This window comes from Pieris napi, chromosome 7, assembly GCF_905475465.1.
Source record: "Pieris napi chromosome 7, ilPieNapi1.2, whole genome shotgun sequence".
Taxonomy (NCBI): Eukaryota; Metazoa; Arthropoda; class Insecta; order Lepidoptera; family Pieridae; genus Pieris; species Pieris napi.
This window is the reverse complement of record NC_062240.1, coordinates 9,706,866-9,732,877: the sequence shown is the minus strand read 5'-3', so window position 1 is coordinate 9,732,877 and position 26,012 is coordinate 9,706,866. Positions and strand designations below refer to the sequence as shown.

General features: G+C 33.7%; 4 protein-coding genes across 4 annotated transcripts; 2 read left to right on the top strand and 2 right to left on the bottom strand.

Moving 5' to 3' along the window:
* Positions 1 to 424: 424 nt before the first annotated feature.
* On the bottom strand, positions 425 to 1,782 carry LOC125050790 (transcription elongation factor S-II). The gene is made up of 2 exons (XM_047650801.1): positions 1,601 to 1,782; positions 425 to 1,400 (listed from the first exon to the last, which is right to left on the bottom strand). Exons 1-2 carry the CDS (start codon positions 1,667 to 1,669, stop codon positions 594 to 596), a joined length of 876 nt encoding a protein of 291 aa, XP_047506757.1. The 5' UTR covers positions 1,670 to 1,782; the 3' UTR covers positions 425 to 593.
* A 2,519-nt stretch (positions 1,783 to 4,301) lies between these two features.
* On the top strand, positions 4,302 to 7,941 carry LOC125051078 (putative defense protein Hdd11). The gene is made up of 5 exons (XM_047651226.1): positions 4,302 to 4,459; positions 4,986 to 5,153; positions 5,755 to 5,925; positions 7,276 to 7,376; positions 7,780 to 7,941. Exons 2-5 carry the CDS (start codon positions 4,995 to 4,997, stop codon positions 7,850 to 7,852), a joined length of 504 nt encoding a protein of 167 aa, XP_047507182.1. The 5' UTR covers positions 4,302 to 4,459; positions 4,986 to 4,994; the 3' UTR covers positions 7,853 to 7,941.
* A 23-nt stretch (positions 7,942 to 7,964) lies between these two features.
* On the bottom strand, positions 7,965 to 10,477 carry LOC125051077 (MKRN2 opposite strand protein). The gene is made up of 4 exons (XM_047651225.1): positions 10,126 to 10,477; positions 9,971 to 10,048; positions 9,666 to 9,873; positions 7,965 to 9,576 (listed from the first exon to the last, which is right to left on the bottom strand). Exons 1-4 carry the CDS (start codon positions 10,248 to 10,250, stop codon positions 9,343 to 9,345), a joined length of 645 nt encoding a protein of 214 aa, XP_047507181.1. The 5' UTR covers positions 10,251 to 10,477; the 3' UTR covers positions 7,965 to 9,342.
* A 994-nt stretch (positions 10,478 to 11,471) lies between these two features.
* On the top strand, positions 11,472 to 25,935 carry LOC125051393 (protein eyes shut). Its single transcript, XM_047651668.1, has 22 exons — positions 11,472 to 11,597; positions 11,734 to 11,887; positions 12,263 to 12,411; positions 13,699 to 13,929; positions 14,287 to 14,400; positions 14,842 to 15,010; positions 15,268 to 16,162; positions 16,236 to 16,549; positions 17,034 to 17,220; positions 17,888 to 18,039; positions 18,165 to 18,301; positions 18,826 to 19,077; positions 19,563 to 19,736; positions 19,877 to 20,090; positions 20,884 to 21,041; positions 21,772 to 21,972; positions 22,344 to 22,529; positions 23,063 to 23,191; positions 23,632 to 23,787; positions 24,080 to 24,249; positions 24,722 to 24,977; positions 25,718 to 25,935. Exons 2-22 carry the CDS (start codon positions 11,775 to 11,777, stop codon positions 25,873 to 25,875), a joined length of 4,515 nt encoding a protein of 1,504 aa, XP_047507624.1. The 5' UTR covers positions 11,472 to 11,597; positions 11,734 to 11,774; the 3' UTR covers positions 25,876 to 25,935.
* The last annotated feature ends 77 nt before the right edge of the window (positions 25,936 to 26,012 follow it).

The window sequence follows — 26,012 nt, the reverse complement described above, 5'->3', positions numbered from 1 at the left end:
TAATATTATAGTCCTAAAGGACACATTCCAATAACAATTATTATTGGTAAATATACTTGTGATTACATTTCAGTTGTTTTCATTAAATACATACTAGAAGTCTAAGTTTGAAATTACCAGAGGCCGATCTCAATCTATGAGTTCATCATTCCGCTTGAAAGCATCACCTTACCTACCAATACTGATGGCATGAAGTAATTAGTGTAAACCGCCACCAACAGGCATGGTGGCATGTACTGAGTTTGATTTCCAGCAAAGAAATTACAAAACTATTAGGTATAGGTATCATCAGGGAAACAAATGCTAAAATTTATACATGTCCCAAGTATGGTCACATCACAAAGTAAATTATTTGCCAAAGATATTTATGGGACCAAAGAACATAATTAAAATCAGCCAGAGCTAATAATAAAATTAAAATCACTTCAGACTTAAAACATTTATTTATTAAAACTAAGGATTCCTTAACTACTTAGCATGATTTCATAGTCAATGAGTAGTAAGGGCATACAATCAGTTAAAAGAGTTTATAGTGTTAGAAGTTACATCTGGATACAATTGTACCAATTGAAAGAATTACATTAAGCACAGTCTTAACAGAACTTCCAGCGATTACCACACTCATTGCAGAGTACAAATGTAGTCATTGGTTCATCAGAACTCCTTGTTTGAAGCTGGTTGTATGTACAATTTCTCTTTTTGCATTTGCCACATTTTAACATCTCTGTCTTAGTTCCCTGTACTGTAGCAAGTTGAGCATCGTCAATTGCCTCTTTAATGAATTTCTCACGGACCTTTTTCATTTCATCGCTGGCCATTTCTTCTGGAGTCATTTTTGCAAGGTGAGCTGCTGAAATTACTCCGTTCAAAAAGTTTGTCCTTAAAGTTGGATTTTTAGGATCTTTCAAGTTAGCAACTCTCGATCTTACTCTGTTCTTATATCTCATGTCAGTGTTTTTAAATTCTGTGTAAATGCATTCTTCAAGTTCCTCAGCAAGTTCTTCAGGAGAACCACATGAATTTGAAATGTTCACATCAGTTTTAAGGGCCTGAGTGAGTAGTTCTCGACACTTTAAACGTACAGCATCAGTTGTATTAGAGTGAGGAGGGAATGATGCAGGTAATTTTTTATCTTTTTCTTTGTCCTCCTTTTTTTCCTTATCCTTTGAATCTTTTTTGGATTTTGAGTTAGATGAACTTCCAGATTCTTTTTGTGTGCTTGGTGACAGAAATTTTTTCCAGTTTTTAATAAGAGTTTTGCAAAGAGAAATAACTTCTTCATCCTTGCTGGATTTCCTTAATGCATTCACTGTCATTCCAATTCTTGTTTTGGTCAAGACATCTAAATTAATAGCCATTGTTTGTAAAGCCTTTAATAACTCTAGTGCATCTTCTTGACCCTATAACAAGTGAATAAATGAATAAGTAACCAATATGTGGTATAAACAAATGCTCACGTTTAATCAAGCACTTTAAAAGATTTTTGTACTAAAAACAAGACATTTTTACCGTATTTAAAACGATTTAACCGATGTTAAATGGAATCTTATTGTCGGCAATAATATCGCGCGGTAATGTATAGGTTTAGACTGAGGCTTACCGTGCCATCGTCAGAAGTCATCTTTGTTAATTTTTTTTGTATCTTCAAAACATCTTCTTGAACACTCATTGTAACTTTATTCAAGCTGAAATTATCTTCCCGCCTAATTCAGCTAACAATTTCTCAAAATATTGGTAAATCGTCCACCATACCAGTTGCACATAGACTAAAAAGAATTTGACAATTCACATCCAATAATCACTAAGTTTATAAAAAAGATGCCATTTCAAAATGTATTGGACTTGTCTATAGTACCTATTCCTGCCACTTGTACACGGTTCACCTACATTAAATATCAATATACTAAGATTTATAATCGATTATTTCAAGCACATTTGGCTACCAATTCAATGAATTTAATACCAACCTTTTAAATTATTATTGTGGTGAGTAGTGCCGAGTGCGTGTAACGTGAAATGTCATTATGTTTTATTAATCTGTGATCTTACGTTACCACAGTTATATAGTAGCATACTGCATAGTATAAAATGACGAGAGGCAGCTCTGAAACAACAACTCACCCCGTGACGGCCCAAGCCGAGGTTCGCGTCTCACAGGAGACGCCCTTGCGCTAGTCGCGGGGCAAACCGCCCATTCTGGCCGAGCTACGCTCGCCAAAACAGCCCGAGTTGATCTGTATAGGCCCTTAAGGCCAACAGCGAGATTCCATTCAAAAAAAAAAAAACTGAAACAACAAATTTCAACTAGCCAATGCCAGAGCTGGTTTATGCGCGGGAACACAAGCTCTGAGATTCCGAAAACACATCGACTTAAATTCGAGAGTATAGCTTGTTAATATGCGCTGAGATTTATGTACAAAAGATATATTACGTACAGTCTTTAAATTCACAGGAATTGCATATTTATATTCATATTATTATTAATTTATATTCGTTTGAAAAAGTATTTTTTATTGTATTCTTTCTTAATTCTTTTCTTGTTACTCTAGAGTCTAGAGTCTAGACCATCGCTGACTAAACAAATAAAATAGCTCTAAAGCTATAAAAGCGAGGCTTCTACTTACTTCGAAGCCTCTTAATCAGTGGATTAAGAGAATTCTACTTATTTTTTGGTGTTTACTTCAAATGTGATATTTATTAACAATACGCTCCGTACATTTACATATAAACATACTTTTGTTTCGTTTTAACATAATAATCTAAGTAGATTTGTGTGTGTAATGTAACCATGTCATCATTTTGTTGTATGTATCCCGTAAGCGTAACCTCAATGATCGTCATTTAGTTTTTTGCTGACACAAGTCGTAGATATGCAATTCTTGTATTATTTTATTTTGTGAAGCGTTGTTTACGTTATTGATATCCATATGCACATATATGCACAAGTGCATGCAAAACGATAAATAAAATATAAATTTTCCTTAAAGGTGAAAAATCGTGTCACGAGATGTTTGTTGCAGTTTTATGACTTGGGAAAAAGTATGCATTATTCTGTTTTCCCTAACCTAGGAAAACCCCTATTGTTGTGTATTATGTAGCGTGTTTTACATACTTCTTCATTGTCCTACGTCACTCATTGTTAAACAAATTAAATATATTAAAAAATTATAATTTGTTTCATTTATTATTGTTTTATCTAGTTACTGAATAATAATATCAGGTAATACCTAATATTTAATATTATTAACTATATCTAATACTATTAGGTATTAACTTTTTCCTACTTCATTTACCTGTTTACTTGGAACCTTTTTTTTACATTCGTACAGGTCAACTGTCGCATCAACATCTGCGTATGCGCTTCTATCGATTCATACGAACTCAAAGATTAAAAGGATAATATAACATCATGCCCAATAACTTATTATTTACAAATAGAACTTTCATAATTACCACCATTTGATACTTCTAGCTATTAAATAACTTTAACGTCTGCATAAAATATTAATGCACAACAAAACCTGTTGTGTGCCGAAATTAATTTCTTTGGTACGAATAGTAGCAACTTTTTTCGAGTCTCTCAGGCCAACTCACCCGCGAGTCGGGTTGTTCCACGGGCGGCGGGTACATGCAGCGTCAGATAAGTTTCATGTTCGTTTGCTCTCTGTTTAAAAAACCTCCACAGAAGAGATCGTGGTCTTTCATCCGTTTAACTACGCCATATGCACTCACAAAACGATATGTGTTTTTGATAGATGTAATTGTTAGACACCTAGGGAACACCTATATGAACATAGTGAGGACAATGCTGGATATAAATATAGCTTAAGCTGATGCTTTGTATTTTGTGAAAAGATTTTCTTTTTCAAAAGACATACATACATATATTACAGTGTCCATTGGTTACTGGTTAACGCGCTGTCCTGGTATGGTGTTTCTTTTCCGTAGAATTAATTATAGGAAAAAATGACATAATCATAGTAAAGCCTATACAAATTATTAACGTAACAAATAAGTAAAATGTCTACCATTGAGATATGAGAGTTTAAATACCTAAATAATATTTAGAACGTACCGTCTGAAATACCTATTTATATGCACGTAAAGATTAAACATGGGGTAAGCAATATAAACATAATCTTTATATGTAAATTTTTACGAGCGTAGAATTTTTGCCAACACTTTTTCTCTATAATAAGCGAGACTTGGTATAAAATAATAATTCCACGCAAAAAATATACGTTAAATCCTAAGTAATTGCGGGGAAGAATTTAAAAAATAAAGGTGTCGTGGTAAGAAGATTATGAGGAAAAAGTTTTATGAATAGTGTCAGGATAAACTTTATTTGTGGTTTTTGCCCTTCCAAGTCGAAGTAGTATATAGCTTATAAGTTGCGACCTCGCAAGTCGAAGTACCATTCACGCATCGACTATTGCCGCGCGCGCGAAAAAGTTCACTGGTAGGTAAAATAATTTAATATGCAATAATTCTATTGTTATTAATTAACTACATATATTGTATTGTTTATTTATTACATTAATATAATAGTTTTTTATTGTTAATATGTTTTAATTGTTACCGCGGCACTGTGTAAAGGCTGTATAGAATATGGTAGGTTTAATAATTAATGTAAAAAAAGTGATTTCTGTCATATTCAAGTTTGGTTCAAATATTACAAATATACATTGTAAACGTATTGCAGAAATTGTTAAATACATACCAAAGTAAATAAAAAGGAATTTTACGCCGAGTGTATCAAACATTTTAGTTTTTAAGCAATCACTCCAACGACATTTGTTTCATAACACAACCTGTCTTTGTGAACAGCGCTCCAAGAACTTTGGAATTGAAGAAGTAAAGACCATGACCTCCTTTCATGTTAATTTTCGATACAGGCTCGCCTTTGCCTAATAAATCCGTAACTAATTAATTTGTTTTAGAATTTTAAAAATATAACAAAAACGTTTTTTTTTCTTGCCTTTTAGTTCAACAAGATGATATACGCAAAAGTATGTTTGGCTCTGGCCCTCTTGATCGGTGCTGATGCATACTCTAGCGGTGCACCAGAGAGCGCTTGTAAGGACATGATTCCACGCCACCCTGTTGAAGCGCAGAAGAGACCAGCCCCATACAAAATCACCACTAGCACTAAGGTATGATAACTTTAATAAATTTAATATTAAACCATTAATTATTTTTATAGAAGGTAAATAAGAAATTGTTGAATGCTATGTCTCCAATGTCCAAACAATAACAATTGACTTCAATAATCTCATGTAATATTTTGTATTCGTTGATTTTATGTATTATAAAAAAAATCGGTGGCGCTACAACCTCATTTAGGTCTGGGCCTCAATTTTCTGAATCTATTTCATGATCATTTTTACATCTAATAGGCAAGTAGGTGATCAGCCACCAGCGCCTGACACGCCGCCGTCGACTTTTTAGGTCTAAGACATGTCGGTTTCCCCACGATGTTTTCCTTCACCGTTCGAGCGAATGTTAAATGCGAACATAGAAAGAAAGTCCATTGGTGCACAGCAGGGGATCGAACCTACGACCTCAGGGACAAGAGTCGCACACTGAAGCCACTAGGCCAAAACTGCTTATGTATTATAGTTGAAGGAATATATCGGAACGCTGATTGGTTGTGATCCATGTGAAAACTGTGATTGGTTTGTCTTTCGACGTGTTTTAGGCAAATTGTATTTAATTTAATATGTAATATTCACGTTAAGGAAATATATGCCTTAGGTCGTCAAAGCTGGAACACCAATGGAAGTGACATTATCAGGAAACTCTCCCTCGGATACCATTCGTGGTATCATGCTGCAGGCTAGAGGAAGCGATGATAAACCAGTTGGAACCTTTACTGTCTCCCCCAACGAACCCTTGGCCAGACTTATGAAATGTGACAACAAAGGAGTAAGTACATCTATTAATGTCTTAAAAAAACATGCTGTATACAGACTATATCCATATATATCCGATGTTGGATATATGTATTTTAAAACCACTTTTCAAGTCAAATTAAACCTTATTCAAAATATTAATAATGAAGTCTGCAAGATCGAAGACTCGATCTTTTAAAAGCCATATAAATGTAAAATATGCTATTTAGATTAATAGTACAAAATGTGTATTTGCGTGGAAACTTGAGCCGCGGTTATAAAACAATACCGACATCTTATGAAGATTTATCAGATCAATCAAACGAATTACAGTACAATGTTTAGGAGGGCTTATGTAAATAAACAAGCAACGAAATGTAAACAGACTATTCGAAAACTTCGTACTTTTATTACGTATAATAAAATACCAGCCAATTTGCTTTGCGTATTGAATTTTTTTGTCGTTATACGTAAAAAGTATATGTTTATGAATAATAATGTTCTATCCATAGACTTTATTAAATAGGAAAATTAAACTTCTTTTAATATTAGGCATATAACTAAGAAATGAATTATTATGCACATTTTATTGACCTCATGTCTCAGGAAACCCGCGCAAGGTCAAGAACGCGACACTTTTGTGACTTGTAGATTGTTTATTTCTTAACGCACTTCCGTAAATGTACGTAGGTCATTAGCTAAATTATATAGTAATGCCACAACTTCATCTATGCAAAGTACAAATAATACTGTTAATGTCTCTTATTGTTCATAATATATATGGTTTGGAAATAAAAACACGGTTAATAAATTCACTTTTGTATTTATTGTCATTTAATAATATAATAATCGGTATCTTAGGGTTTTCCAGAATGCTTATAAGTATATATACGTAATATGAGATTGAATCCCGTAACCCATTTGTATTTATTAGTTTTTGTTAAGACACCAAACTCATGACATTCTAGCTACAAGCAGGCGGCCCTGTAACTTACACAGTATTAATTTTTTAACAAAGTGAACATTGTAATTTTTTACGTGTTTCGAAGTGTTTTTATAAAACAAAAGATACAAAGCTAGCACGCTCAGTCATTTAGTTCACAAAGCAATTAACTCATATGGGTCATTGCAACGAATTAAGCAAATTATTTGAATGTTAACAAATATAAAATAATAATTTCAATGTATCATCAATCAAAGTGGTTTAATTAACACTTGACATTGAATTATAGTAGGCGTAATGCTATTGTAAAACGTAGCTTTTATACCATATAGACAAGTAGAAGTTTGTCTATTAGTTTTCTATTATACCTACCGATAGAGTATGAATTATTCTTATGTGAAATTATAAATATAATATATCTACGATTACCATATTTTTTAGGACACTATCACACACAAGAAGCACGATGCTAAGGAAGATAAGCAAACGGTCACATTCACATGGACACCACCTGCAACCCTTAACGACGTCGTTAAATTCAGGTATTTTATTAGCAAGTATGAAGTAATGTATTAAAATATGTACTTATAGCAAAAAAATTTATGCGCATTTGTTTACGCGTCTCGAAATATCCTAAAATTTTCTTTACTAGCATATTATCTAGGTTGTATACATGGATAATTATTATTTACAGTAGTTTTTATATGCAGTATAATCGATGAAAATATTTTTTGGTGTACTGATATTCACGTCTTAGAGACTTATTCACAGAAACTAAATCAGTCTAAGTAAACAGTTTTAACTTCAGGCTTATCTGATTTTTGTCAGAGTACCGTTTAACGGTACTACACTTTAAAGCTCATTATTTTGTATGTATAAGGGCACAATTGTGGTGTGACGTAATTAAGGAATCTGATGTTCAAGTGAGTTAATTTTCATTTTCAGAGGCACCATCGCCTTGAACGGCGCCGTCTTCTGGGTGGGAGTTGAATCCGCACCTGTCAAAGTATCAGCGTAATTCAGACGAATTTACTCGTACATCTTGTACTAATTAAGTATTATATTCCAAATAGATTATTTTTGCTTAAATAAATATTTAAAATAAAACAGAATTTCAATAATACACATTAAATTAACGAACACTTTATTTTATCATAGCACCTAGAAATCTGAGATTCGGTCTTTCTTTTAGAAACATCTCGTAATACAAAGTTGAGTTTGGTTTGGGCAAGAATTCGTGACTTTGAGCAAGTAATCCTCAACCGTTACGAGTGTCTTCAGAAAAGGAAAATAATTATGAATAATTACCCTTATCAGTTTAATAAGACTTATTCGGGACATGAAGACAATAAGCGGACGAGATTTCAATTGGCTGTATGACTAACATTGAGGGTCATTGGAACCTTTGTCCATTGTTACAAATTTAACGCTGGATTACAGAGGGTAATTCAAAGCAGAACTAATGTTAATTTAAAATGTACAAATTGAATTTCTTAATATCCATTGATTACTGTATATAGAATAATTAGCTATACTTTGAATTATCCTCAATATTTCAATTCTCATTTACAAATTTTTTAACTTTAGTTACCTGCAGTGTAAAAATTCATCCTATTTTAGTGTCTAAAACTACAATGTCTACATCAATACAAGCTTTCAAAAAATTACATATTTCTACAAAATTGTTTATCAAAATCTGTATGGAAGTATAATGTGTACACATATTCTATACTAGAGTTAATAGATGATTAGACATTTGTAATAAATTATATGAAATGTGGAAAATAGATACAATTATTATGGAAGATCAAAACTATCAAACATATAAAGCCAAACCGAATCATTTATAATGAATTTAATTCAAAATAATTTAATACTATGTTAACATGAAATCACAGAATTCTAAAGAATACAACAAAAAAGCAAAATTATGTCTTCAAAGACTGATGAAAATTCCTATACTATTATTATTTGTTATACTGTATAGGTATAAAAAATTCAAATTGACTAATAAGTAAACAATTTATAGTGTAACTCATAAACATGACTTATTTATCTTAAATTGAGTAAATGTGATTATAAATAGTAGAAAAATCTGATAATTATTGTGGCTTTAGTGGCAGCATGTAACATACCTAAAATTATCCTAAATCTTGACATTAAATTAACATTTAAGTATGTGATGTTTTTGGCTTAAGATAATTAGTAAAAGTATACTACTTTTTCAAGGATGGAATGAAAGATAATCACAAATTATATTTACATGAACAAAATTTAGTGTAATCGTTATTATTACAATCAACTAACACAGCCTCTTTTAGACCATTAAATCATTGCATTGCGTTTTAGAGTTAAACATATTACCTCATACTAAAATAATAAATACGTTTTCAGATACATTTTGGTCTAACTTAAATGCATGGTAATTCTCGGCCCTTAAATCTAAATTCAATCACAGGTAATACTGAAAATAAATATTAAATACACAAAATATTAAATTATAAGCTATCATTGGTTCTGTATGAAGAAGCTCTGCCTCTTAAGTTGCCTATACAGAGATATGTATTTCCCAGCAGCAGAAGTGCGTGGAACCACATACTGTTTACAAAACTGCTTTGGGTCCTGAGCTTTTTCAGAAAGTTCTCCACAATCTAGAGCCCTCAAAAATGCTAATACAAAAGTAAAGCAGTTGTGACGTTCTTCATTGTATCTCTCTGCATCCCACAGCGGACTTGAACTCACCTGAAATTATTGATGAAACTTTAGTAAAGTGCATTACAAAAGGAAGTTTTGTTTTTATTTTTTTATGTTCATTGAAATTTATAAAGTACCTTTATGAGAATGCCATCCCAAATTTCATTCCATAGTTCATCAAACTGTTCTAATAGGAGGCATTGGTCCCAATCAGAGCTTGAGTCACACTGACTCCACTTTTTTGTCAAAGGATCCACACCTTGGATACCTTCAACACCAAATTCAATAACACAGCCCTGAGAGTTAGTCACTCCGATATGTAAATCCTTAGAATTATAATAGTCACTGAAACAAAGCAAAACCATAATATGTATCATGAGATTATGAGTCATTTTCTTAGTAATATATTATGTTGTTTTGGAATTTCATAAGAATAACTCACTTAAGGAAGTCTCCGTGCGTCGGTTTCATAACTATCGCTCGAGGATGCTGAGACGCTTTCACGAAAGGATATGGTACTCTGAAAAAAAATAGGCCAATCAGTAACAGATACACATCGCTGATAAATCCTTACATATCACTAATTGTAATACAAACCTAAACGGCAACAGGTTGTAGTCGTATCTATCTAGTTTCTGATGGCAAACCGGGCATTTATCAGGAATAATAGTACAAAAGACTTTGTGGTCACAATGGTGGAAACAAAGGATTCCCGGATCCATATTTACAGATAGAGTTAGTCACTTAAAATATAAAAAACGCACTCTAATTACACCTTTCTTACCGGGAGATATGAAATTGCTATTATATTTAGGTTTGTTACAAGCTGACTAAGCAAAAATCTAATGGAAACAATGAAATTCGGATCGAAAGCTAAGTGCAATAGGCTATTGTTCAAATAAGATTAAATTTTAGAATTTCAAGTTGAAACTTTCAAGTTTTATGCCAAACTGCCACTAATGTAGCTGTTACTGTCACTATCAAGTGTCACTGTCTGCAGTCCGCTGTCTATTGTCAAAATCTGCAAATCCCTATAAATTTATTTAGTCTGTAAATTATATGTCTACTCCATTTGAATATAATTTAGTATTTAGGTAAAGAAGAGTTCATTAACCTATAGCTACATATTTTAGTAACCATAATTATGCCAAAGGTTCGATTTTATATTACCATTGGAATGCATATACTATCAGCGCCAGTACTCTGAAACTTCTAATGTTCTATGTATTTTTCCTTCCATAGTCGTGGCACTGATGTCTGTCTCTGAACTCACAACCTTAAGATAGCCCCGTACAAAAATCTACGCAATATCTATCACTATTGGGAGTTACAGAACACTCGCGCAGAAGTTATATATTCCCTGATAAAATGATTAAACGATGTGAGAATGAGTCTATGTTAGAACCCAAGGTGGTTTTAGTAGGTATCGCACACGCTCGTCTCAGAACAGCAAAAACCTGGTGTGAGTCGAGCGCCACAAACTATTGCTTCAGGTGTAAATGCAAAAAAAATACCTTCGAAAGATTCGGATATAAATAAAGGTGTTATACATATAGGTTTTCATTTAGATGGAAGTTATTTCTTCTTTTGCCTTAATGACTATGCTTCGCGACTTTGTGAAAATTTTTGATAAATCTCAAGTAGTCAGTTTATCTTATAGGACTGTTAAAATGGCAGACCAACGGAATCTTATCTATTAAATATTTACTTAAATTTCTGAATCAAAAATAATAAAAAACGTTATAAGTACTCTATTATAATATGAGAATATACATCTAATCGAATAATAGTCATGTTAACCTACTTAGGTAATGTCAAAATTTTATCAATAGCTTCTAAGTAGAAATGAACAATTTTATTGTGTTTACTGGTTGCCATGACAACGCAAGCCACAGCAGTTGAAGACCCACTTGTGTGCCAGTTACCTTCTTTAATAGGCCATAATTTTATAAAAGCTCTGTCCTTAATCGAATCATTATTGACGTTATAACAGAAACATATATCGGTCGAAAGAAAAAAATATTTGACTTTACCGGTTTCATGTAAACCAGGCGGACTTGACGAAAAAGGTACCTTAATTTTTTTTTCGTAAAAATGATCGATGGCCAGTAATTTAAAAAATTTATTTATTAATATGACTCCATTATATATAAACAATGATTTAACGAAATAATTAAGTTATACCTTTATATATGTATTTTTCAGGTATCATAATGCCCGAGTAACGCGTTAATATTTTAAAAGCCATGACAAAAGTTCCGAATTATTGGTGGTTGGTCTTTGTGCCAGTGGTCACAGCGGGTATTGCCTGTTTATCTAACCCTTGTCTTCATGGAATATGTATTGATGACGTCAATAGGTAGATATAACATTATTTCCCTTTAAATCGAAAAAAAAAGGTTTATATATTATTGTGTATTATAGCAACATACTTTTTCCAATTTGTAAAAACTAAATCATTTCTAGCGCGCGAAAAATATACCCGGCCCAATAAATTTGACTTGTAAGTGACAAGTTCATCGAAGTAATCACGCTTTTACGATATGAAAAAACTTTTTGAAATTATTTTTGTCCTATCGCTGAATTCATAATGTAATTGATAACTAAAATAAATAACTCATGGAAAATTATTTAGTTATTTGTCTGTTAATCTAACCTACATCGATTTGTCAGAGACCACATAAAAATCTGCACGGCGGAGTTCATTTTGTCTTGATATTAAAACCTCTTTTAGTACCTATTCTTGTTACTGTACCGATGGCTTTACGGGAATACAATGTCAGACTAACTGGGACGAGTGTTGGTCGAATCCCTGTCTAAATGGTGGCACTTGCATCGACGGAGTTGCTTCCTATAATTGTTCTTGTCCTGAAGGATTTATAGGTAAGTTTAAATTTATATAATGCAATAAAGAAGAAACCACCAGCATGAAATACAAAAATACAGAAATTTTGGCATTTCATGCTTACATGTATATCATATATTCACACTGTTTACACACTGTATACGTGATATTAATCTTAATATATATAAATTACGCGTCACGTTGTTTGTCCGCTATGGTCTCCTAAACTACTTAACCGATCTCAATCAAATTTGCCCACCGTGTGCAGTTTGATCTAACTTAAAATATAGGATAACTTACATATACATATATAATATATAATTCTACTGTACGTGTGTATGCCACTGAACTCCTCTTAAACGGCTGGAACGATTTCAATGATGTTTTTGTATGCGTTTGGGTGACGCCCCGGATGGTTTAGATTCATAAATCAGCCCGGCAGATGGCGCTGCAGTCGGTACTTTCATACTTTGTTTAATATCCTAATCGCTTGAAATATGATGCACGACAACGTCTGTGGGGTCCGCTAATGATAATATAAGACGTTATGCGATAGAATTGCCATCTAAAGTTCTAATATGTAACTACTAAACGAATACATCAACCAATAGCGTGTATTTTTTCTCGATCTCCCTTACTCTCTATCTCTCAATCTTTCTCACTATAGTTCTCTCCCACCTCTTGCTCCATGGCACTGGTGATGCGACGTTCGCTCTATCTCACCCTCTCTCTCTCTCGATCTTTCTAACTTGCTTGCTGCCTACTCTCGCTCCGTGGCTATTTGCTTCATGCTACGTTCGCCCTTTCTCACTCTCTCTCAATCGGTCTCAATCGCTCTCACCCTATTTTTCCGACAAAAACGCTGCACATCTTTGTGACGCTAATTTGCGTTTCATCCGTAAAAAAAAATTGCCTAAAGAAGTTTCACTTCAATAAATGTCTTTCATCTTCCTCCAGCAGAATTCCTCCCAAATTGCCCGTAGTGAAGAAAGTAAATTAAAAACTTACATTCTGTATATTTCTCTATCTTAATTTACGATTAAGGGGCCTCATAGCCTAGGGGTCTTATTAAGTGACAGCTAGGTTACCGGGTTCGATTCCCCGTTCGAGGGCAAGTTTTAATTTAAATTTGTGTTCGGCCTTTGGGAGGGTTGTGCGGTACCGGGCGAGTGCCTAAACCGTACATGGAGGACACGGTCGAATTTCTAAAGACAAGCACGAATTATAAACAATCCTATACTTGACGCTGGCTAATGCACAAATCGTGCCAGAGCCATTATAAAAAAAAATTACGATTAAATAAAATTTACGGTTCATTGCTTTAGGCGACGACTGCGAAACAAATTACAATGAGTGCGAATCAAATCCATGCTTGAACAACGGCACATGTATCGATATGACAAATGATTACGTGTGCCACTGCATACCTGGCTTCTCCGGGGAGCACTGTGAGCTTGATGTGGCAGTTTGTAACACTACAGAGGAGATACGTTGCTATAACGGAGGTGAATGTATTGAGGGACCCGGATTTAAATTCTATTGCAAATGTTTACCAGGTAATTTTTATAGAACTTTGCGTCTAGAATTTTTAATATGCTCGGACTCAGGGGAATAAAGAATATGTTAGTTTGATTAATGAAAAAATATTACTTTTATACATAACCTTATAATTTTATGTACCTACTTGTGATATTTCAATAATTGGATGTAATATGGTAGGTGCAGGTATGATTATTGTTTTAAGTCTGGATGTTGAACTTTGGACTTCTTCATGCCTTGTGCCACCAATAAGTAACCGCATAATGGTTCCGTAAATTACAGAATTCAAAGAAATAATAATAATAATGAAATGACACATAGAATTTCAATATTCTTCTGATCTCATTAATCAAAATTAATATATTCTATTATAGGATGGACAGGGTCAAAATGTGAAGAACAGATTGATGAATGCAAATCAAACCCATGTCAAAATGGTGGAATATGTATTGATGCACATGCAGACTATATGTGCGCGTGTACTTATGGTAAGTTTCTTACTTTTTATAAAATAAAAATATTATAAAACATGTCTTTTAATAAGTTAATATTTTAATTTCCTCATACATTTATTCTATTGTAAAGAATTACTTTTAAGATTTTTGCTTATATATTTTAACTAACTTGTACTGCTTACGTTTTAGCAAATATTTTCACAATCAAAGCTGTACGCATCGACACTTATGGGTAGTTACGAAATGATTTTTTTCAAAATTCGGATTTCCTGAATACTAAATGAAACTGTATTTATTTGTTATTTATGGATGCAGTTAGCATAAAATACAAGTAAAACAAATGTTATCTAGGTCAAATTTCATTCTGCCTTTATACAACATAGCACCAAAATTAATATTAAAGCAAAAAATTTAGGCCCTTATCAAAATTTAACAAATAATACAGCGTATTGATTTCAAAATGTTCTATTCTAGGTTTCACGGGAAAAAGTTGCGAAGTGCAAATCGAGTTTTGCGACGCGAATGCATGCAGTAACGGTGCATTATGTGTAGTTGAAGATGGCGAACGGATATGTTACTGTGTGCCTGATTATCACGGCGAGCGATGTGAATTGCAATATGATGAATGCTTGCTAGGCCCTAGGTAAATTATATAAATTCGTTGTATTTTTCCGCGTGTATTTATGTATAAACCTTTATCATACACATACTTCAGAGGTGGGAAAGGATCCAAAAATCTATTGAGGTATGATTTGGCCACGAGTCATTTTTTAATTTAATAAAAAATACGACTCTTAGCAATTACGACTGATATTCTGTATAGAAACCAAGCCTAACATTTATCAATGAATAAAACTGCCTATCATAAACTATTTATTATAGGTAGAACATTCTTTTCAGATGCATGAATGGCGGAAGCTGTATAGATGGGGTGGATAATTTTACATGCTCATGCCCTCCAAGACTGACTGGAAGTTTATGTGAATGCATTATTCTGGACGACGGCAGTTACGACTGTGATTACGTCAGTCCAACTATGCTGTATTCCACTGAAATCGGTACTACATTTACTGATATCACCAAGCCTTCAGTTTTCAGTGAAATTACCAAGGCTTTTACAACAACTGAAGCATTATTTAATACTTCGAGCGTTATTGCTTTAACTGAGTTAACGACAGCAGGAACTACCGAATATCTAACAACTGAAGTTAATAGCTTTACTACGAAAATAACAGGTGATGGTGTATCATCTACACCTACGACGTTTCTCCATGAAAGCACCACTCAGCAATTCGATCCTTCAACTGAAATTGCCTTCACTCAACAAACACAAGGTGGAGTTAATATTAAAACAGATACGACTACTATTTGTAGTGGTATTTGTGACTTTACGACCGATAAAACAACCGCAGACATTGAAACGACGCCATTTGGAACTACAAAGGAAATGGACGAAGATACCACAGTTAAAGAAACCACCTATATAAGCAGTATTACTAAACCCACAGAAGTAACGATGGAAAGTACAATAAAAACGACCCAAGAATATTTCCATGAAACGACACTTAAATATACAGAAACAACACGTAACGAAGATAGCTTTGATATAACTACGGAAAAATTATTTACTAATTCGCCTGATAGTCACGTCACCAGTGACTTGCCTAATATGACCACTGACATAGACACGACTACGGATGGTATAACACAAATCTACCCAACAGATCACCTCGAGTGCACTCCTTCAGCTTGCAACAATCATGGCACTTGTTTTAGCGGTCCACATGGCATCAGAGTAAGAAAAACCATTACATCGTATAATAGGAGCTTTACGACATGCTAACATTATTAGGTGATTTATTTTTCAGTGTCACTGTATATTCAGTTATAGCGGAAGATATTGTGAAGAAAGAATTTCAATAAAATCCGCGGCTTTTGGCGAAAATTCATATATAGTGCATCATATTAGAAATTCCACATCTCTAGCGATAGGATTTGAAGCTAGAACGTTAATCACTGATGGCGGTATTATGCACGTAGAAATAGCACAAGGAGTGTATATGGAACTTTATATGAATACAGGATTACTGAAATTTAAATTTTCGTGCGGCTATCAGACGATGCTGTTAAGCGAGCTCAAAACTTTTGTCAACAAAGGATTTCCGATGAAAATTGAAACAAGGTGTACAGTTTATAATTTTTTCAAAAGTTACCTTTTTTTATGTAATAGGAGGCAAACGGGCAGGAGGCTCACCTGATATTAAGTGATACCGCTGCCCATGGACACTCACACTGTCAGAAGGCTCATAAGTGCGTTGCCGGCCTTTCAAGAATTGGTACGCTCTTTATTTGAAGTCGAATTGGTTCGGGAATAGAATGGTCAGCTGGTTCGACATAATGGTGCGCGGCAAAAACTGCCTTAGAAAACGCTCAGTTGTGGAACGACGGACGTCGAGGTGATACGGATGGTTTTTTGTATTTTTCCTAAATTACAAAAGTGTACAGTATGATTTTTATTGGCATACAATATTTTATAAATAACAGCAATTGAAACCAAACCATATTCAGAATTGTCCTGTTTCTATATTCTTCAAGATACTAAAACAAGTACTACGTGATTTTTATGCTGATTCTAGAGATGTGTAATTCCGTTTTTTTGTATTCAGACTGGATTTATACTTGAAACAACAACACTGCAACGCGACCCTTAGTTTGAATGACACGCTAGCTATGAGTGGTGGTCAGATCGCAAACATTTCAAGCCTTCATCCTAATGCCACAATAATGTTTGGAAATGGATTTAAAAACCACACCGACTATCAACCATTTATTGGCTGCGTAAAAGGTTTAACTGTAAGTTATTATTCTTCAAAATTAATTAAATTAAACTAAATTTCTTTTAATTGTTTGGTCAAATCCTGAATCGAAACATTTTTATTTAATCCTTTATAGGGTGATGAAAACGCTATACGATTTATTTTATCAATGTTGTTTATTTAAACATTGAACTTTTAGTTTTGTCTCGTCTTTCTTTGAAATAAAATAAACAGTTTTTTACGTGGAAAAAATACTTCGATGTAAAACTTTACAATAGAACATATATCTTATATATAAAATTCTCGTGTCACAATGTTTTTCAAACCCTTAAGTGATAAGGGGTGTCCACCACAAAAAAAATTGGATAAAATTTATTTCTTTTATTTTTATTATTATGTGGCATTAAAAAATACATACAACCCTTAATTTTCACCCCTCTACGATCAACCCCTATTTTCTATTTGTTAATTAAAACTTATAACTTGAACTCCGAGGTTTAATAGAGATAAATTCAAAGAAAAACCTAAAAAGTTTTCAATCCGGAAAACTAAACATTCTCTGGGGTAGCATAGCAAAATGTTCCATGTGGGTATGTACTAAAAAGGTAGGCTAAGTAAAATCACATTAAGGAGAAACGAAGTTCGCGGTGGCAGCTAGTACATATATAGAATTTATAGATATATATAGAACTTATGTGATCTAGGTAAACGGCGCTACTCGGGCCTTATTTGAAGATGCCTTTGATGCGGGTGATATAACAGAGTGTTCATCGTTAGCTTGCCTGTCTGCACCATGCCTTAATGGTGGGATTTGTAAGGATAGGGGAGAAGGATACTATTGTTCTTGTGCTAATGGGTATGTACCTTTAATTTTCGAAATAGAGGGAAATTACATTAGTACCCTTTAAAATTCGTAAGGTTTTACAATTTGACCGGTTCTTTTTATTGTTGTTTGTTCTTAAATGCAATAATATTTTATAGATGGATGGGTGGCCATTGCAATCAGTCCGTATGCGAAAACAATCCTTGTCAATCTGGTGGCAGTTGTGTAAAACATCCAGGAAGTGGATTCCTGTGTTTGTGTGCTTTTGGAAAACATGGAATCTTCTGCGAATACAGTAAGATGATGTTTGAATTATATAGGAACTTTTAGAAATGATCAACATATATTTGTTTTAGTTATTGAAAGCCCACTAATTTATGTATATACAGTTCACAAATATAACCAGGCTTCCATTCCACAGCAAAGTCACAGTGTTTACAAAGGGAACATACATAATATATGGGTAGGCAAACAAATTAATACAATATAGCACAAATACAGTTGAATGTGAGGGTGGGTGTGTGTATGTGTGTGTGTGAGTGTGTGTATGTGAGTGTTGTGTATGTGTAGGTGAGTGTGTGTGTATGTTGATAGTGGGAGAGGGTGAGTGTCAGGCACACGCCTGAGAACATATGTGAAAATTATTTTAATATATCTAGCAGGTTTTCCGTTTGGTCATAGTTCAAAGTAAGTAAAAATAATTTAATATCTTCAAAATATTTTGTTTTTCAAATTCCAGTACGATATTAATACTTTTCCAATACGTTAATACGTGTTCCAATACGATATTTATTTCTTTACTTTATCTATTTATTTCAGATGTTGACATTACCCGAGCATCATTAGCTCCAATATCAAGTGGCAAATCATCATACCTCATCTATCCTCTGTCACCAATGGCCATCAATTCCGATCGTTTTGATTTACGACTAAGATTCCAAACTGATGACTTAGATCAAATAGCGTTGCTTGTGTTTGTAGGCCAAAATGGTAGACACGATTCTAGAAGTCAGCATTTAGCCTTAACTTTTGTGAAAGGGTATATAATGCTTACTTGGAACATGGGTAGTGGTAAGTGTTTTTGGTCCTTCGAGCCAGACCTGTTCTTAAAAGCTAAGTGACGTGGATTTTGAATAATAATAATAATGTATTGCAAGAATATAGTACAAAAATGTTATGGTGGTACAATCACAAACTCGTATATTATTCTGCCACACATAATGGCGTGGAAATTATAGTCGGAATATCTTTTAATGTTTTCGGTAAATTATTTTAAACTTAGATTGCCATACAAAAGGTGCTTTCCTACACAGTTCCAGATTAATTTTTGGCACAGTGAATTTCTCCCCATGTCTACTTCGACAGATGATTATTCCTGTTGACTCTATGTATGTTTTAGTGAACGAATAATATTGTATTCTGAATAAAACACATTATTGTTTAACGAGACATTAAAAATAAGCTTGTATGCGCCATAAAGATATGATTTTTGATTACTTATACGAAACATTTTGGATTAATATGCAAGTTGTATTATAAAGATTATCATATTAAAGGAGCACGTCGTATATTTACGTCTCGGGCCTTATCAACAAGGCGTGGAGGGCATATGGTCCGAGTGTGGAGACGGGGCCGAACCGCAGGTCTAAGTGTTGATGGAAGACATAACGTCTCTGGCAATGCACCAGCTAATGATGTCAAGATGAACGTGTTGCCTTACGTATATATTGGTAAGTGTAGACTTATTGAAATATTATATTATCTAGCCAAAGAGCTACTTCAAGCTATTATTAGCTGTCTTTTGTTTTAATTTAAAAAATCTCACCCGCTAATTATTATCAGGTTTTGTTAGTCTTTAAAATTATTTTAGGTGGTCACTCATCAGATGATTTTCGTGATCTCCCCCATGACCTGCCTCTGCACAACGGTTGGAAAGGATGTATATGGGAGATGGGAGGTCAGGCAGTCGGCACGGGTAAACCTGTAGGGGGATATGGAGTGGGGCAATGTGGAGTAGCTCAATGTACTGCCAAATCCTGTAACGCTCCGAGAGGAGTTTGTATACACTCGCCAGCAACATATGGGTATGAATTGTTTTGATATTGCACTATTGATAATAATTAAAAAATATTATTTTATTTCAGGTTATGCACAGCGTAACACATGTGGTGTATAATTATAACGACAGTTTAACAAAAGCAAACTAGAAATATCAGATTTTTGTCGTAACTTTTATCCAGTTTTAGTACGAGACTCTCAACAACATGCTATATAAGAGTTCATATCATATCGCCCATCGCGAACCAGATACCTGCCTTGCGATTCTATAACTCACGTAAAATTACTGCTTTACGACAGATTTGAGCGCGTTCGCCGCTGTGAAATCCGCTGTGAGAGTTCGAAAAGTGAATTACAGAATCGCAAGGCAGGACAAGCTGATTGTCATCGGCAAGGTGGAAGGAAAAAAAGCCGCGGGGCAGATCGCCAACCTACTGTTGTAATCTAGTCACGACTCTCACAGGTCTACCCATAACAGTTGTTAAGGGAAGCTACAGACCGAACAAAGTAGAGGGATATTACTAGCAGGGAAGCGGGTATCTTACAGTGACACGATCTTCAACAATGAAAGATACGACTGAGAAGATATCCTATTTCTTGGCTCCAAAAACCATATTTTCCTATAATTTTATTCCTCATTTTATATTCTGATATAAATGTATATTAATATAAAGTATACACATTACTGACGATGAATATTGTCTTAAGGATTAAAATTTTCAAAGTGGAATGTTAAAAAACTTACCTGAATATTTTCTACTTACTTATTTGATTGTCTATATTGATTCATATTCAATAATTCATTGATATTTTCCATAGATGTATCTGTAATGAAGGTTGGTACGGAGCTACTTGTGCCAGTAGAAAAAGCCCATGCGATTTTCCCGAAGGTCAGTGCTACGGTCGATGTGTCATCACATCAGGGGATGCTGTTTGTGACTGTCCGTATGGGAAAGGTGGATCTCATTGTGACAAAGGTAACATTTTTTACAGTTAAATTAATTTGCATAAGTTGTATTTATAGCGAAATTTTGATTAATTGTATTTAAAACTATATCATGTGATTTCATTTCTTTGTGAAATTCATTGCTAAAATTTATAACTGAAATACAATACTTAAATCATATTATATATGTATACTAAATCATGTATCATTCCTCTGCTAAATTCATTCCCTGAATCCCGTTGATCGTATCAGCAAGTCATTGAAACGTTCTGGTATACGAAAACAGTACAAAATTAGAACCTTCTAAACTTCATTAATCAGTCTTCAAATATTTATACGTATACGTTCAAAGTATAATTTTACTCAACAGGTTACAGGTATCGTTTAAAAACAAATTTACCCTTTTTTTATTCATTGTGTCTTCACCGAGACATAATCGAACATTACGATCTAGCTGACTTCTATCTAGACTAATAAGTAATTTAAGTCTAACCTAATTTACTAATAAGGATATTTTCCAATAATTACTCACATTGCTCAATTACTCATAGAGACTGTGAGTAATAATAAGCGGAAGATACTCTTGTATTACATTTTTTCACTTACTACTGTTTAGCACTTAAGACTAACGTGCACTAACACTAGTTCACTAATTCAAATAAAACATATTGTTTTAAAGTTTTTAATTAATTTTTTATTTAAACTTATTCGTAAAGCTTAAATTTAGTGAGACAGCCGTAATCATATTTTGTTACTCCTAGATCTTCTCCCAATTGACATATTCTTCACGGGTAAACGCTCCTACATCAAACTCCACTCACGGTCGATATCCAGCGTGAGTTTATCACTGGAAACGGAAATAAAACCAGCTAAAGAACGCGGATTAATTATTTATATCGCAACACCTCATTTCTACACAGCTTTATCTCTGCAAGGAGGTGTGCTGGAATATCGTTGGACAGGTATTGTAGACTTTCTTGTTTATTATTATTAGCCTTTATGTATTCCAATTTTAAACGCAAAAATAAATAAAATTGAATTTGGAATGTTTTAAAAAAGTTTAAGGTTTGATTGGGCATTTAGTGTAAGTATAATTCAACATCCCGATCAATTAATTGCGATAATTAAATGCGTTTTAAAGTAAAACTGTACTTGTATTGTACCTAAAAATAAGAACATAGGTTTACCGGTTGTATAAATGAGCTTGGAGGAATTCCCTGACGTTATATTTTATATCTGTATGCATAAACAAAAAGTAGCCCTTATATTATGTATAAATAAAACAAAATGTGTCAAATATAGTAAAAAAATATTTAGCGAACTCTTTCATCAGATCGTCTCTCTGGCTTGACATCTCTGGTTCGTTCTGGTGTGGTATTGTCTATGTCTCAATGGCATTCTGTGAAGGCGGGCCGCTATGGAACTCGGCTCTACGTTTGGGTCGACGGAGCTATCACCACTGAGCCTATGCTGGCACATGCCTATCCCCATACTGCAAGTGAAGCTTCTATCGTGCTCGGTAAATATCAACATAGCTGACTAACACGCCTTATAATTATGTTTCTTTAAGTAAATTACATAAATACTTCCCTATGTAAATGTATAAAAAAGTACTAGAATAAAGAAAAACAAAGTACGCAAAGCAAGCAACTAAGTTTGCAAGCTAATGCAAATTTAGTGTTTAGTATACATCTAATAATAACTAGAATTATTATTATATACTATAGTACTATAGGTTACAAAATTACAAACTTCTTTATTGTTAATATAGTTAAATCATTAACTATAATCTTAAATTTGATCATATCACGGATTACCGTAAGAAACTGAAGTGGACACCAATCCGTCAGCGTCGCTGTCATATTATCGTCCTGTAATTCAAAACACCTGTACATTTCAAGGATAATTTCTATTTCCTATTTTCCAATAACCACTTTTTCTTATTTCGGAAATTTGATAGATTCATCATGAGAGTATTCCAATGGTGCACAAAATGATATGATTATTATTATTATAATCATTTAAAATAAATTTTGATAAAAAATAACACAGGTGGAGCTGAAGACTTGGCAACACTCCCATTTGACGTGATGTTAGGACCTCCTCAATCGTACCTAGGATGTCTGAAGAATTTGCACGTTAACAATATTTTATTGCCATTGGAACAACAAAATATTGCAGGTATATTACTTGTTGCTATAACCGCGTCCCTAATTCAGAATATAGTCACACAAATCGTATAGGTTCGTCAAGTTCAAATACTAGTTGAAAACATAATCTTCCTTTTTATAAAAAAAGGCTGTAGGTATAGATGACTGTGTAAAAAGAAATTAAACCTTACACTTTGTAGCGAACGTTAACGAAAATCATTTACATACAAAGTTGGTAAATTGAAAACCTAAAAGCCTACGTAAATATACAAGTTTGCGCATTAAATGGGATGAATGATGTCTAGAAGACAGCTCCTCATTTAAGCTAACAACCTCGACTTACATTTATTTGATATTTTGTTCTCTGATTTACTCAAAGCACAACGGACCAATTATGTGTCTGAGTGCGGAAACTGAGTCCACCAACCCTAACCCTAACCCTAACCCTACTCAACTCCTACGCGTTTTTAGGTGGTCAGAATGTAGAGGCCTGCGAGGGCTCGAAATGTGAGAGCGGCCGTTGTAGACGCGCTGCGTGCAATCCCGCGCACTGTCCGTCGCCAGCTCGGTGTAGGAATAACCGCTGCGTTTGTCCTTCAGGTCTTGTTGGAGATCATTGTCAACAGAGTAAGCATCAAATAAATTTTAGTTTTAAAAATTTATTGGCGCCGTTTTATTATTGACGACCAAAACAGCACCATTGTCGAATTCTAATTTAATTTGTCTGAATCTAAAAGTTAATTAAACAACGTTTTACTAGTTACTTTATGTTGTGTGATTTTAATATATCTTAGGGTTTTTATTCTTCAAGTATTTTATTCAAAAATAAAGATAATTTTAAGGAATATTTTAAATATGTAATCAAAACTATATAATATTGGATTTATATATGTAAAAGAACGAAAATTTTTATTTTTAGATGTAACTATATCAATACCACAATTTGATGGAGACGCAATGATCTCTTTAAGTCGACCAGCTTCCAGTATCAGCGGACAAAGGCTCAGTACTTTACCAACGAAACCCAGTTATATAGCATTTAATTTTAGTACTGCCGATCCCAGTGGACTCATACTTTGGATTAATATGGTAAGCTACGCAGTTAAGCTACACTCAAAAGTAACTGATTTGTAATAAGTACATGCTTGTAGATATAGATTTAATTCTTATGTTTGTTAAGTTAAGCTATCGACGGCGAGGAGTGACTCAACTTTTCCACTCGTCACATTTACCGCTAGTGTCTAGTGAAATTTAATATATATCCAGAACGAAATACGAATTCGTTTGATATCATTTCAACTCATGTTTGGTACTACGGTACTATGTTTCTATATTGTCTTTGTCTCGTATATATAAAACATTCAAATCTTCTTGGCATTATCACATTCGAAATAAAAAGATTCATCTTTTCGATTCAATTAATTACAACAGATAGCGATTTCGAAGTTTTTGTACGGAATGTCGATGTAGCTCTCACCATATAATGGCGCTGGAGTTAGTGAGCTTGAGAGTCATAGAGTGATACAGGTCCACTTAGAATGACAGTTCTTTATTATTATAGGGAAATGATTATCTGGGTCTTGGTCTAGAAAACGGTTACCTTAAATTAGTCTGGTCACTACACTGCAAATATGAAGACATTACACAACCAAAAATCACGTCGCGGACTATTCAGTCGGGCTTCATGGCAGACGGATTATGGCACACGGTGGAATTACATTTGAAGGGAAATATATCACTCAGTGTAAACCAGGCTGTATATATAGAAGAAATGTGTATGATCGATCATGAATTCATAGATGTGGAAACTTATATCGGTGAGTGAGTTTAACCAAAGACGACAATTTAAGAAAATTACTTGAACGAAAATTTAAGTAACAGAATACTAGCTTAGGCCCCAGTTACAGCCTCGTTTGACGATTTTAACAGGGTTTAGGTGCTTACAAACATTTTCTAAAAAAAGTCAAAAAGAACCTTGGCGATCCAAGAGTGATGAACAATTTATTGCCAGTTCTTCGCCCTTGATTTGAGAACAGGCAGTAAATGTAAATTTAGGAGCATCATTTGTTTAATGATATTATGACATGATATTATGACATGATATTATTATTTGTTTTATGACATTCATAAGTGTACATTGAGTTATCTACGTGACAGACGATTTTTTGATCTAAAATGTAAACATAATACGCAATAATACCTGCATAATTCTAGATAAAAACAAAAAAAACATGTTATAACTAATAAACTACCTACCGCTAGTGTGAAGCAAGATATATGTATAAACCCTCAAATTTTAGGAGTTTTGTATGTTTGATAATTGTGTGGGTCAAAACAGCTTTTAGTACAAAAGTGCTATAAGTCTTCCTTCCTTTAGTTGTTTGGCTTTATTGCCAGTTTAAGTTATCGCTTAGGCAAGTATGCAGCTAAAAATTTCATCAAATATTATCTTAAGACTAAAGCGTCGTAATTCGATTATTAAGTTTTAGTTAGTTAAATTAAATGCTAATTAGATGTTTAAACTTTAAACGATGTATTTAAAACATTTTTTCAATAGGTGGCCTGACTGACAGCGACACCAAAGTGAGGAAGCTGTTTCCTCAGAATTTTCGCGGTTGCATCGATCATATATCAACTGAAATCAGTCACTTAACCAACTTCACGGACGTGTACAGCGAGAACTTAGCCACGTGCCAACCATTTCCTACAACTTGACACATTTCGAAGCACCTTACACGTATTGTCTAATACGCATAGTACAAATTTTTTCTAGTCTTCATTATTTCTATGTTTTAGAATCAATTTATATCTTTCTATAGATTTGTAAGTCGTACTTTAAATAAAATAAAACA